The 13,331-nt window shown below is 52.1% G+C and overlaps 1 protein-coding gene across 1 annotated transcript; it reads right to left on the reverse strand.

The window, feature by feature from the left end:
• Positions 1-1,133: 1,133 nt before the first annotated feature.
• On the reverse strand, positions 1,134-5,016 carry LOC117514999 (uncharacterized protein K02A2.6-like). Its single transcript, XM_034175561.1, has 3 exons — positions 4,379-5,016; positions 2,645-4,164; positions 1,134-1,168 (listed from the first exon to the last, which is right to left on the reverse strand). Exons 1-3 carry the CDS (start codon positions 5,014-5,016, stop codon positions 1,134-1,136), a joined length of 2,193 nt encoding a protein of 730 aa, XP_034031452.1.
• Between the last annotated feature and the right edge of the window lie 8,315 nt (positions 5,017-13,331).

Genomic DNA, 13,331 nt, shown 5'->3' on the forward strand with positions numbered 1-13,331 from the left:
CAGCCGTTTTCTTGTGGTGTGTCCTTATCTGTGGGATTGTCGTTTGGTGTGATCAGTGACGGCTTCACTTCACACCCCAACCAGATAAGTGGTTAGACAGGAGCTGCACGAGTGTGTGATTGGAGGTGGAGGTTCTCCCTCCTAATTGTATACAGACTGTGGGATTACTGAGTGTGCGAACTCACACTCATCAGGACTGTCTCTGTTCTTTGCCAGCAGTACCGGGTCTGACTGCTGAAGACAGCGACCACCTGGGGCGCAGGGCTTGGCGGCTCCGGTGTTGTTCAGCTCCGTTGGTGGTGGAAGCTGTGTGGGATCCGGCTCTTCTCTTGCCAGGCGTCTTCTATCGTCGAGCCTGCCCACACGTCACCTGGTGTATGATTGACAGTCACCATATTGTTATTGTCTGTACGTCATTGTGCAATTCACAACATTAAATTGTTACTTTTGGCTTATCCATTGTCCGTTCATTAACCACAACCCCTGTTGTGGATCCGTGTCACGACACTTTCACAACAATTGTCTGGCCAAATTCACAGCTTTATCCAAGTCCAAGTCCTTTTCCATCTGCATGCGCTCTTAGCCTCATATCGGCCAAGCCCACGACTATTCTGTCTCTTATTAGCTCATCATGGAGCGTCCCATAGTTGCAGTGCTCTGCTAATGCATGCAGGGCTGTAACAAATGCATCAACAGTCTTGTTTGGCTCTTGTCTGCGCATACTGAACCATGCACGCTCGTAGACTACATTTTTCTTTACTATGAAAAAGTTGTGGAAGCCATCACGCACTTTGGTGTAGTCCCACTGGTCTGCCTGGCTCAGTTTTAGGCCTCTCAGGATGTCATCTGCTTCGTCTCCCATACAATATATTAGAGTGTTGACTTGATTCTCCTCCGAGCTTGCAGACAGATTACTTGCCTGACGAAATCTCTCAAAGCAACGAACCCACTTTGTCCATTCATGAGGTTTGGAAAAATCAAAGGGCTCAGGTGGCTGGATGCTAAACGTTGCACTGGAAGTGCTAGCCGCGGCGCTAACTCCTGCCCTCGGTGAGTCGTTTCCTTCGTTGCTAGACATTTTTCATTCACCTTTCCCTCTTTCACAAACTTGACGGACCTTTCGATGACTTCATTCAGCTACACAGCACTTCTGACACCATGTCGTATTCTTAAAACAATAAAATAAGAAGCGGGGAAAACTGTGTGCTGATAGCAAGCACCATTTTTATTTTTTTTTTCCTTTTTTTTTGCCTCCACCCCTCCAGCAACATAATGACGTCATGCGTAACAATGCATGTATGAGTGTGTAATATATTTGAATACACCACACTATCGCCACTCTTTCATGCTTGGGTTCACTCTCCACCACCTCATCTAACACACTCCAGAAATCTTCTTTCTCCTTCATATCACAACCTACCTGTGGGGCATATGCACTGATGATATTCATCATCACCCCTTCAGTTTCCAACTTCACACTCATCACCCTGTTAGACACTCGCTTAACCTCCAACACACTCTTAACATACTCTTCCTTTAAAATTACCCCAACACCATTTCTCTTCCTATTGTGGCATGTTGGTGTGCATTATACTTTTAAGGGGAATGGTGGGTGGCGCCAACATGGCCTTGAAAGCTTGGAGCGCGCATGGTGCATGCTCGTACACACACCATCTGGAGTGAGCTTTGTGGTGGTGGTGTGCTGTGCGCTCCTATATGACTCCGTTTGGGCAAGCTCTACATCAAACGCTGCGCATTTCAGTCATTTCTTTCAGGTCAGTCTTGTGCTCTTCCTCTGCCTTGCTGTCACATTATCTTACCATGCTTGTCTTGGATCCAGGGCAGCAGTCTGGACTGTGTGTGTGTTTCCCTCCTATTTGTTGGGAGGGCGTGCTGACAGGGCTTGGGGCTTTCTTCTGTGGTAAGTCTGTTCATTGTCTCACTGGCTTTGCGCACTGTGCCATGGCTGATGCTAAATTCTGCTTTAGAGCCTGGGTTGTTACGTGGCCTCGCCATGAATTCCTTCACGGGTCCTCCCCTCCTCCTGCTGTCTGTGTGTGTGCACACTTTCACTGGCAGGTAAAATGCCAACCACAGAGGCAGGGTTAATGTAGTAGTTGTTTTTTTAATTTATAATTATAATATCTTGCCAAAGATTGGAGCTCACACAAACATGACCGGACTCTGAGCTGAGTACTTTCACACTGGTTTATTCTACTTCCGGCACAATACATATTGTAGGTAAGAGGGCGCCACCTGGTGGTGTGGTGTGACACGAAATGAAGTACCAATACATCACAACTCCTCCCCTCTTATTCAGTCCCCCTGATTCCCAAATATGTATTTTAAGAAGTATTGGCTCAGTAACCTAAATTTTAAACAGTAACCTTGAATCTGTAACTAACCGAACAGTTATTGAACATTATAACCTAACTTAAGGGTGAGGGTAGACTGCCTCAGCACCTTGAGTGTGTCGGGGGATTATTGTGCCCCCTTATTGAGACAACACTCTGTAACTAAACATTTCAGAGATCATACTTAGTTGTTTAAAGGGTCAGTCTGTCGGGTGGTTTGCAAATCCATCTTGGATATCGGTTCAGTGTTGGCTGGGGTGTTGCGGGGTTGGTATGTGTGTCTGACTGACCTGAAGGTGGTGAGCTTGTTACCGACACAGGGCTCGCTGTCTCTGACACATCACCGGTGTCCGTCATGGCCGTTGGGACGACTGCAGTGGGTGTCGGTTGTTTCTCTGTGGCTGGCTGCACGATGCTGGGGTGACAGGCCACCATCTGGTCTGCATGTCGATTCCACTGCTGATTTGATGCAACTTCGACCTGGTACGACCTTGGCCCTGCTTGCGATGTAACTGTACCAGTCATCCACTTTTCCTCCCCCTTCCGATAGTCCCGGACAAGCACCGGGTCTCCCACTTCAAAAGTTCTCGCTTTAGCGTGTGTGCCACGGTGTCGCTGTTGGTCCTCTTGTGCTCGATCCACCACTGCTGACACGTTCGGTTTCAGCAGGTCTAGGCGGGTGCGCAGTCTGCGATGGAGAAACAACGTAGCAGGTGACTCTTTTGTAGTGGCATGGGGGGTGTTTCTGTAGTGTAGCAGGAAAGCATCGAGTCGCTGCTGGACCGAAGCTGTACCCCTCGACGACTTCAGAGAATGTTTAAATGTCTGCACGAAACGTTCTGCCAGGCCGTTCGTTGCCGGATGGAGAGGAGCGGAGCGTTTGTGCGTAATGCCATTGGATGTTAAAAAGTGGGCAAACTCCTCAGAAGTGAATTGAGGCCCATTATCACTCACTAGGACCTCTCGTACTCCGTAATGACTGAAGAGGCCTCTTAAAACTTCAATTGTTTTTACAGATGAGGTTGAATCCGTCAATATGACTTCGGGCCACTTGGAATGAGCGTCCACAATGACGAAGAACATGTGCCCCTCCAAGGGGCCGGCGAAGTCGATATGAATTCGCTGCCACAGACCTGTTTGCCAGGGCCATGGGTGCAGCGGTGTGAGGGCAGGGCTCTTTTGACATCGTTGGCACGGGGTGCACGTCTTGCACCTCTCCTCCACCTGCACATCCAGACCCGGCCACCACACGTAGCTCCTCGCCAGGGATTTCATCTTGACCACGCCCGGGTGTCCGGCGTGGAGTTCGTCTAAGACATGCTGACATAGTTTGGGTGGGACTACAACTCGATTTCCCCACATTAAGCAACCTTGAAGTACAGAGAGTTCATCTTTCCGTACGATATACAGGACCAGACTCCTGTCTACGTCCTTGGCTGGTGGAAAATGACCAATTGATGCCATCTCGATCACCTGTGAGAGTGTGGCGTCTGCTTTGGTTTCTCTTTTCACCTCACTGCAGTGGATTGGAAGGCTTTCAATGTATTTTATCAGACATGTGTCAACTGTCCCTTGTTTTTCTTTGTGTTGCACTGGCAGAGGCAGACGCGAGAGACCATCTGCGTTGCCATGGTCAGCGGCGCATCTGTACCTTATTGTATAATCGTGCGCTGCCAATATGAGTGCCCAGCGCTGTAGTCTTGCGGCAGCCATGGACAGTGTCGCTTTGCTAGGGCTCAAGATTGTTGTCAAGGGCCAGTGATCAGTAAGTAGGGTAAAATGACGGCCATAGAGGTATGAATGAAAACGTCTGACCCCAAATATTATTCAGGACTCTGAGGAAGAAGTGACTCTCACATCGAAACGTCAGTCCCTTTGAACAATTTTTTTCAGCACCTTATTAAAGACTTTTTGCACTTATTTCTGTGCTGCACCAGTTATTTCTTCTTTTTTACAAATTGGTCCTGCCTGGTTGCACCAGATTTGTTTGTGCTGTGCAGAAGCGCGGTGAACTCTTTCTTTGCTTCCCAAATATTATTCTTAATGCCTCTCGCTCAATTTGAGCATAATTCTGCTCTGCCTTGCTAAGCGTCCGCGAAACAAAGGCTATGGGCCATTCTTCCCCATTTGGCAGTCGATGTGAGATGACTGCCCCCACCCCATAGGGCGAGGCATTGCAGGCAAGTATAACTGGCAGTCTGGGGTTGTAATGCGTCAGTACACTTTTGCTAGATAACTGTTCCTTTGCTTTTTGGAAAGTTTCGTCACATCTCCCGGACCATTCCCACTTCACCCCCTTATGTAGCAACGAATTCAATGGGTGTAAAAGGGTCGACATGTTCGGGACGAAGCGTGCGTAATAGTTGATGAGCCCAAGGAAAGAGCGCAACTGGGTCGTATCGGTCGGCACGGGGGCCTCCACAATGGCTTTGATCTTATCATCAGACTTGTGGAGCCCTACAGAATCAATCATGTGCCCCAAGTACTCTAGCGAGCTCCTGAAGAACTCACATTTCTCCCTTTGGACTCGGAGCCCAAATTTTTCAAGACGACTCAAAACAGCTTCGAGATTTCTCAGATGGTGCGCATCATCTTGGCCTGTGATGAGAATGTCATCAAGAAAGCAATGTACATTTGGTAGCCCTTGGAGCACTTGGTCCATCATTCTCTGGAATATGGAAGGCGCGGAAGTAATCGACGATTGTAGCAGAACATGCCCTTGTGGGTGGTGATCGTAGGATATTTCCTAGAATCTGACTTAACCGGTACCTGAAGGTAGGCCTGTGAAAGGTCCAGTTTGCTGAAACGATGTCCCCCAGACAAGGACGCAAACAAATCCTCAAAACAAGGTATTCGGTAGTGTTCAGCGCACAGGGCTGGATTTACCGTCACCTTAAAATCTCCACATATCCTCACACTACTGTTCTTCTTCATGACAGGCACTATGGGGGTTGCCCAGTCGCTGAACTGAACCGGAGAGATAACTCCTTTGTTGTGTGGGCCACTGAAGAGGAGGTACTGCTGGCCCACCACCACAAGATGGCGCCCTGCTTGAAGTGCGGGCTTCAAGCACGAGAGGGCGTCGGAGCGACCAGGAGTGACAGCTGTCACTCATCATCCGTACCAGCTGTCACTCATCCACTACTCATCACCACCACCATAAAGGCCGGACTGCAACTCCACCTCCCCGCCGAGAAATCAGCTACCATTCAGGTAACTTCTCTGCTGACTTAACACTGACTAAGGAGGTGGAGGTTCTCCCTCCCAATTGTATACAGACTGTGGGATTACTGAGTGTGCGAACTCACACTCATCAGGACTGTCTCTGTTCTCTGCCAGCAGTACCGGGTCTGACTGCTGAAGACAGCGGCCACCTGGGGCGCAGGGCTTGGCGGCTCCGGTGTTCTTCAGCTCCGTTGGTCGGGAAGCTGTGTGGGATCCGGCTCTTCTCTCGCCAGGCGTCTTCTATCGTCGAGCCTGCCCACACGTCACCTGGTGTATGATTGACAGTCACCATATTGTTATTGTCTGTACGTCGTTGTGCGATTCACAACATTAAATTGTTACTTTTGGCTTATCCATTGTCCGTTCATTAACACCCTCTGTTGTGGGTCCGTGTCACGACACTTTCACAACAGGATTTCTCGGCCAGCGTCATGGATGCCGAGGGGCGTCAACCATCGCTTGAACAGCCAATGGAAGAGCGAGGTGCACAGGCGCCAGCAGGAGGCGTGTTGGGTGAGCTGCAGCACATCTTAACCGCCTTTACCGCTCGGTTGGACTTAGTTACCGAGCAGAGCAGTGTTCTCAATCGTAGGATGGAGGCTCTCACCGCCCAGGTGGAAGCGCATGACACTTTCACAACATCCTTGCTGGAGGAGACGCTCTATTTCAGCTTCCAGTTTAGGTCTCAGCGCATACGGTACCACCCGAGCTTAGCAGAACTTTAGCTGCAGGTCTGGCCTCAGCGTCAGTGAAGCTTCGAATCCTTTCAGTGTCCCCAATTCCTTGCTAAACACTTCAGTGTGGCGATTTAGGACACTCTCAAGAGTTTCACCACTTGCCGTACGTCTCGTTCGCACTGTCTTGATTTCACGCCAGTCTATGTTGATGTTCCTTAGCCATTCACGGCCGAACAGTGGTGGTGCCTCTCCTTTTACCACATACAAAGGCAACCTAGCCCTCTGCTTGTTCAACTTAACCCACACCTTCAGCATTCCCTCGGGCTGCAGTAACTCCCCTGTGTATGTTTTCAGAACGACGTCTGTCTTGCGTAAACGTAAGTGTGCAAATTTGTCTTTGTATAGCTCACTGGAGATCAAGGATACAGCGGCCCAAGTATCCAGCTCCATATCCACTGACTGCCCTTCAATTTTTGGCTTAATCATTATTATTGATGATGCTGCATGCCCTGTTTTAACTGCCTTCACTTGTTCTGTGTTCACTGCAGACACCATGTGCAGAGTGAAATCAGAGTCTGAACCTGCTGATGACTCCTTCTCCTCTGATGAATTTGCAGCTGCCACTTTATTAATTTTGCCTTTGTCTGCATCCTTGTATTTTTTTTTTTTTTTTTTTACTGTCTTGTTTTGACTTTGCCTGCTTTGTTTCACTCCTTTTGCTTCTACACACGTGGGCTATGTGGCCCTTTTTATTGCAATTGTGGCATTGCTGCTCCTTAAAATAGCAGTCACGTTCATGATGATTAATCTTGCCACATCGAAAACATTTGTCGCCACCCTGTGGCGAAGACACGGACACAGCATGCACTTTCAATGACCTTTTCAAATGTAGTGATTCCCTCGCTACCGTTTCCATTGCCAATGCCATTTCGACTGCTTTCTTAAAATCAGGTTTTTCCTCCGTCAGGAGTTTCCTTTGAATAGTCTCATTATGGAGCCCACAAACGAGTCTATCGCACAGGGCATCTTGCAAATGTGCGCCAAAATCACAATGCTCAGATAACTTTTTCAAAATGGCCACATATTGTGCTATGGTCTCTCCCTCTTCCTGATTGCGTTCGTGAAATTGGAATCTCTCCACAATTATTATGGGCTTGGGGGAGAAATGACCATCCAGGGTGTCCACTAAATCTTTGTAAGTTTTACTGCTAGGTTTATCCGGAGCTAGTAAGCTACGCAGTAAGCCATATGTAGTTGCCCCAATGACACTTAAGAATACTGCCACCTTCTTTGTAGCGGGGACATCATTGGCTTCAATAAAATGTTCAAACCTCTCGACATAAGTCGACCATTGCTCCGATGATTCATCATAGGCATCAATGTGTCCCAAAAGTGTTGCCATTCTTACTGGCGGTGGCGGTGCCTGTGCTTCTCGAGGTGGTTCGTTTTGAACTGCTTGTTCCTCGATCCGGTTGTCCTGGGATTCTTCTCCCTCCCTTACTAATGCTGAGCCGCCTCCATCAGAAAATAACATGAGTGGGTCACCTTACTTGTCGCCAATTTATAATATCTTGCCAAAGATTGGAGCTCACACAAACATCTGAGCTGACTCTGAGCTGGGTACTTTCACACTGGTTTATTCTACTTCCGGCACAATACATATTGTAGGTAAGAGGGCGCCACCTGGTGGTGTGACACGAGATGAAGTACCAATACATCACAATAATCATGTCTCTCATAGGCACGAGGAACCACGGTGCATGCTGCACATGGTTGAGCTGCCACCTCATATTAAAGGGGCCGTTGTTTTGTCCACATTGGTTCATCTGGCTTCTAACAATTGTGTGCGCATTGCTTCTCAGAAGCGTTGCGCCCTCTAACAATGTGGTTATTGCACATGCATGGGACTGGATTCGCATTACCTAGTTAGTATGTCTGAGTAAGCGTTCTACTTCCTTTGGATGAGTTCCCCTTACCCTAATTTTATGCTTGTGTTGTTGCCATTTGCCTTTTTTTGTTGCATGTTTTGGTTTATTTGCTTTGCATGTTGCCATTGTTTGTTGTTTGGTTTGCAGTGTTTGTATTTTATTTAGTTCTTTTCTCTTTTTCTTTTTTTTTTGCTTACTTTGAGCCTTTGGCTCATTTCACATTAATCAGGGTTAAAAGGTGAACAATCTAAGCTTGGAGGTGGAAACTCAAACGTGCACTGTGGTTCCTCGTGCCTGCCAGCTTGGAGCGCACACCCACAAACAGAAGGAAGAGCCACAGAGGAATTCACAGCAAGGTCCCGTAACAACTCAGGCTCACGGGAGAGAGCCCCGAGCCCACGGCATGTACCCGTCAGCACGCACTCCGAACAAACAGGAAGGAAATGCACACACAGGCCAGACTGCTGCCCTGGAAGAAACGACTGAAACACACGGCACTGGGTGTAGAACCTGCCCAAACAGAGTCATACAGGAGCGCACAGCACGCTGCCACCACGAAGCTCACTCCAGGTGGTGTGTGTATGGACACACGCCGTGAGCGCTCCAAGCTTTCAAGGCCATGTTGGTGCCGCTGTTGGGAAAGTGTAGGTACACGGACCCACAACAGGGGGCGCAAATGAATGGACAATGGAGTAGGTCAAATAACAACACTTTACTGTTGTGAATGTGCACAACAAATACAACAGATTACAACAATGGACAAAAGTCAATTCACAAAGATGTCGTGTGGGCAGGCTCGAAGATAGGAGACGCCTGTCCAAAGCAGAACCGGAACCACACGATTTCCTCCGCCACCAGACCCCAGGAATACCGGAACCGCCAAGTCCTGAACTCCCAGGTGGCCACTGCCTCCGCGTGTCGGACCTGGTACTGCTGGCGAGGAACAAAAAGCAATTAAATGAGGGCGCGTTTGCACCCAGGAATCCGTATAGCAGGAATGCTACCTCCACCTCTCGTTGGAAAAGTAGTCCACACTAACAACGCACAAGTCACAAAAAATACTGTCAAAACAGTCAGCTGAGGTACGTTACCTTCCAGGTAGAACGATATCTCGGCAAAGAGGTGGAGGCGTCGTCCTGCTGATATTCCCCTGTTGATCAGATGATGGGTAACAGCTGTTGCAGGTGATGCGTGACAGCTGTCACCCTGGCTGCTCCTGTGAGGCGGCTGCGCCCTCTCGTGCCTGAAGCCCGCACTTCAGGCAGGGCGCACTCTGGTGGTGGGCCAGCAGTACCTCCTCTTCTTGCGGCCCACACAACAGGACCCCCCGACCAGGCTTGTCCGGGTGGCGGCGGTAGAAATCGGCCAGGAGGGCCGGGTCCAGGATGAAGCTCCTCTTCACCCAGGAGCGTTCTTCGGGGCTGTAACCCTCCCAGTCCACCAAATACTGGAAGCCCCGGCCCATCCTATGGACATCCAAAAGCCGGCGTACAGTCCAAGCCGGCTCGCCATCGATGATCCGGCAGGAGGCGGTGCCGGACCCGGAGTACAGAGGGGTGAGGTGTGATGTGGTTTTATCCGGGACACGTGAAACACAGGATGGATCCGCAGTGAGGCCGGAAGCTGAAGCCTCACCGCGGCTGGACTGATGACCTTAAGGATCTTAAATGGGCCGATGTAACGGTCCTGTAGCTTGGGGGAGTCCACCTTGAGGGGAATGTCCTTTGTGGATAACCACACCTCCTGCCCTGGCCGATACGCAGGGGCCGGGGCCCGCCGACGGTCTGCATGGGCTTTTGCCCTCGTCCGGGCCTTTAGCAAAGCAGAACGGGCGGCACGCCACACCCGACGGCACTTCCGTAGGGCACCGAGGGCACACCGACCTCTCCCTCAACCACCGGAAACAACGGGGGCTGATACCCCAGACATACCTCAAAAGGGGAGAGGCCGGTGGCTGAAGACACCTGGCTGTTATGAGCATACTCGATCCAGGCCAAATGGGTACTCCAGGCCGCCGGGTGCGCGGCAGTCACGCAGCGCAAAGCCTGTTCCACCTCCTGGTTTACCCGTTCTGCTTGCCCGTTGGTCTGAGGGTGGTACCCGGACGAGAGACTCACCGTGGCCCCCAGTTCCCGGCAGAAGCTCCTCCAGACTTGCGAGGAGAACTGGGGATCGCGATCGGAGATGATGTCTGTTGGAATCCCATGCAGCCGGACGACGTGGTGGACCAGGAGGTCCGCTGTCTCCTGGGCTGTTGGGAGCTTCGGGAGGGCCACGAAGTGGGCCGCCTTGGAGAACCGGTCCACTATCGTGAGGATGGTGGTGTTGCCCTGGGACGGCGGGAGGCCCGTGACAAAATCCAGGCCGATGTGGGACCAGGGGCGATGAGGCACAGGCAGCGGCTGGAGTAGGCCTGGTGCCCTGCGATGGTCAGCCTTGCCCCTGGCGCAGGTGGTGCAGGCCTGGATATAATCCCGGACGTCGGCCTCTAGGGACGCCCACCAGAAGCGCTGCCGGACAACTGCCACGGTTCTTCGCACCCCTGGATGACAGGAGAGCTTGGAGCCGTGACAGAAGTCCAGGACTGCAGCCCTAGCTTCTGGTGGGACGCATAGTTTGTTCTTCGGCCCAGTTCCGGGGTCCGGGCTTCATGCCAGGGCCTCCCGGACGGTTCTCTCTACGTCCCAGGTGAGGGTGGCCACGATAGTGGACTCCGGGATGATGGGTTCCGGTGGATCCGACAACTCCGCTTTGACTTCATCTTCATGTACCCGGGACAAGGCATCCGATTTCTGGTTTTTGGTCCCGGGACGGTAGGTGATCCGGAAGTCAAAACGGCTGAAGAACAGTGACCAGCGGGCTTGCCTGGGGTTCAGCCGCTTGGCGGTCCTGATATACTCCAGGTTCCGGTGGTCAGTGAAAACCGTGAATGGCACGGACGTTCCCTCCAACAGATGTCTCCACTCTTCAAGAGCCTCTTTCACCGCAAGGAGTTCTCGATTGCCGACGTCATAGTTCCATTCAGCCGGGGTCAACCTGCGGGAAAAATAGGCACACGGGTGAAGGACCTTATCGGTCTTCCCGCTCATATCCCCGGGTGGCGCTGTTGGTTTTTTCCTAAATTACGCTCCCTCCAATCACTGCTTTGCATCACACTGTCCTCACCATGATACAACATGAACCCACCGCCTGTGCTCCTGCTCTTACTTCCCTTCCACTTGGTCTCTTGCATACAGAATGTGGGCTGTTTTAATGTTGTGACAACACACAACACACAACTAAACACACAAAATTTGTAAAGCCAATTACACCAGGTGACGTGTGGGCAGGCTCGAAGATAGAAGACCCCCGACGAGAGAGAAGCCGCGTCCCACACGGCTTCCACCACCAACGGTCTGAAGAACACCGGAGCCGCCAAGTCCCGTATCCCCAGGTGGCCTCTGTCTTCGGCTGTCGACCCTGGTACTGCTGGCAGAAAGCAGAGACAAGATGAATGAGTGTAAGTCCACACACTCAGTGGTCCACGGTCTGTACACAGTTAGGAGGGAGAACCCCCACCTCCAAATCACACACTCGTGCAGCTCTTGATTAACCACTTATCTGTTTGGAGTGTGAGGCGCAGTCGTCGCAGTCACACCAAATGCCAAAATCCCAGATAAGGCAACAACCACAGGACAACGGCTGCAAATGAGATTAGATTAGTACACAACGTTTTAGTCAGCAGAGAAAATTACCTCTTGGTAGTCGATTTCTCGGCGGGGAGGTGGAGTTACAGTCCGGCTTATGTAGTGGTGTAGATGAGTGACAGCTGGTGCGATGAGTGACAGCTGTCACGTCTTCTGGGTCTGGCGCCCTCTCGTGCTTGGAGCCCGCACTCCAAGCAGGGCGCCCTCTGGTGGTGGTGGGCCAGCAGTACCTCCTCTTCAGCGGCCCACATAACAGGACCCCCCCCTCAACGGTCGCCTCCTGGCGCCCAACCAGGCTTGTCCGGGTGTCTTGCGTAGAACTTGGCCAGGAGGGCCGGGTCCAGGATGAAGCTCCTCTTCACCCAGGAGCGTTCCTCAGGTCCATACCCCTCCCAGTCCACCAGGTATTGGAACCCCCGGCCCTTACGACGGACGTCCAGGAGCCTGCGGACCGTCCAAGCAGGTTCCCCGTCGATGAGCCGGGCAGGAGGCGGCTCAGGTCCAGGTGCACAGAGGGGCGAGGCGTGGTATGGCTTGATGCGGGACACGTGGAATACAGGGTGGATCCGCAGTGAAGCCGGGAGTCGGAGCTTCACTGCGGCCGGGTTGATGATCCTGAGGATTTGAAATGGTCCAATGTATCTGTCCTTTAACTTAGGGGAGTCCACACAGAGGGGGATGTCCTTTGTCGAAAGCCACACCTCCTGCCCGGGCTGGTACGTGGGGGCCGGGGAACATCGGCGGTCCGCATGGGTCTTAGCCCTCGTCCGGGCCTTTAACAGGGCAGAGCGGGCGGTCCGCCACACCCGGCGGCACCTCCTGAGGTGGGCCTGGACTGAGGGCACACCGACCTCTCCCTCCACCAGCGGGAACAATGGGGGCTGGTACCCCAAACATGCCTCAAAAGGGGAGAGGCTGGTAGCAGACAAAACTTGGCTGTTGTGGGCATACTCGATCCAGGCCAGATGGTGACTCCAGGCCGCCGGATGCGCGGAGGTGACACACCGAAGGGCCTGCTCCAACTCCTGGTTGGCCCGCTCTGCCTGGCCGTTGGTCTGGGGGTGGTACCCGGACGAGAGACTCATGGTGGCCCCCAGCTCCTTGCAGAAACTCTTCCACACCTGTGAAGAGAACTGGGGACCACGATCTGATACAACGTCCGATGGTATCCCATGCAGCCGCATGACGTGGTGGACCAGGAGGTCTGCCGTCTCCTGGGCCGTCGGGAGCTTCGGGAGGGCCACGAAGTGGGCCGCCTTGGAGAACCGGTCCACTATCGTGAGGATGACGGTGTTGCCCTGGGACGGCGGGAGGCCCGTGATGAAATCCAGGCCGATGTGAGACCAGGGGCGATGAGGCACTGGCAGGGGTTGGAGGAGGCCCGTCGTCCTCCGATGGTCCGCCTTGCCCCTGGCGCAGATGGTACAGGCCTGGACGTAGTCCCGGACGTCGGCTTCCAGG

This window comes from Thalassophryne amazonica, chromosome 8 (assembly GCF_902500255.1).
Source record: "Thalassophryne amazonica chromosome 8, fThaAma1.1, whole genome shotgun sequence".
NCBI lineage: Eukaryota > Metazoa > Chordata > Actinopteri > Batrachoidiformes > Batrachoididae > Thalassophryne > Thalassophryne amazonica.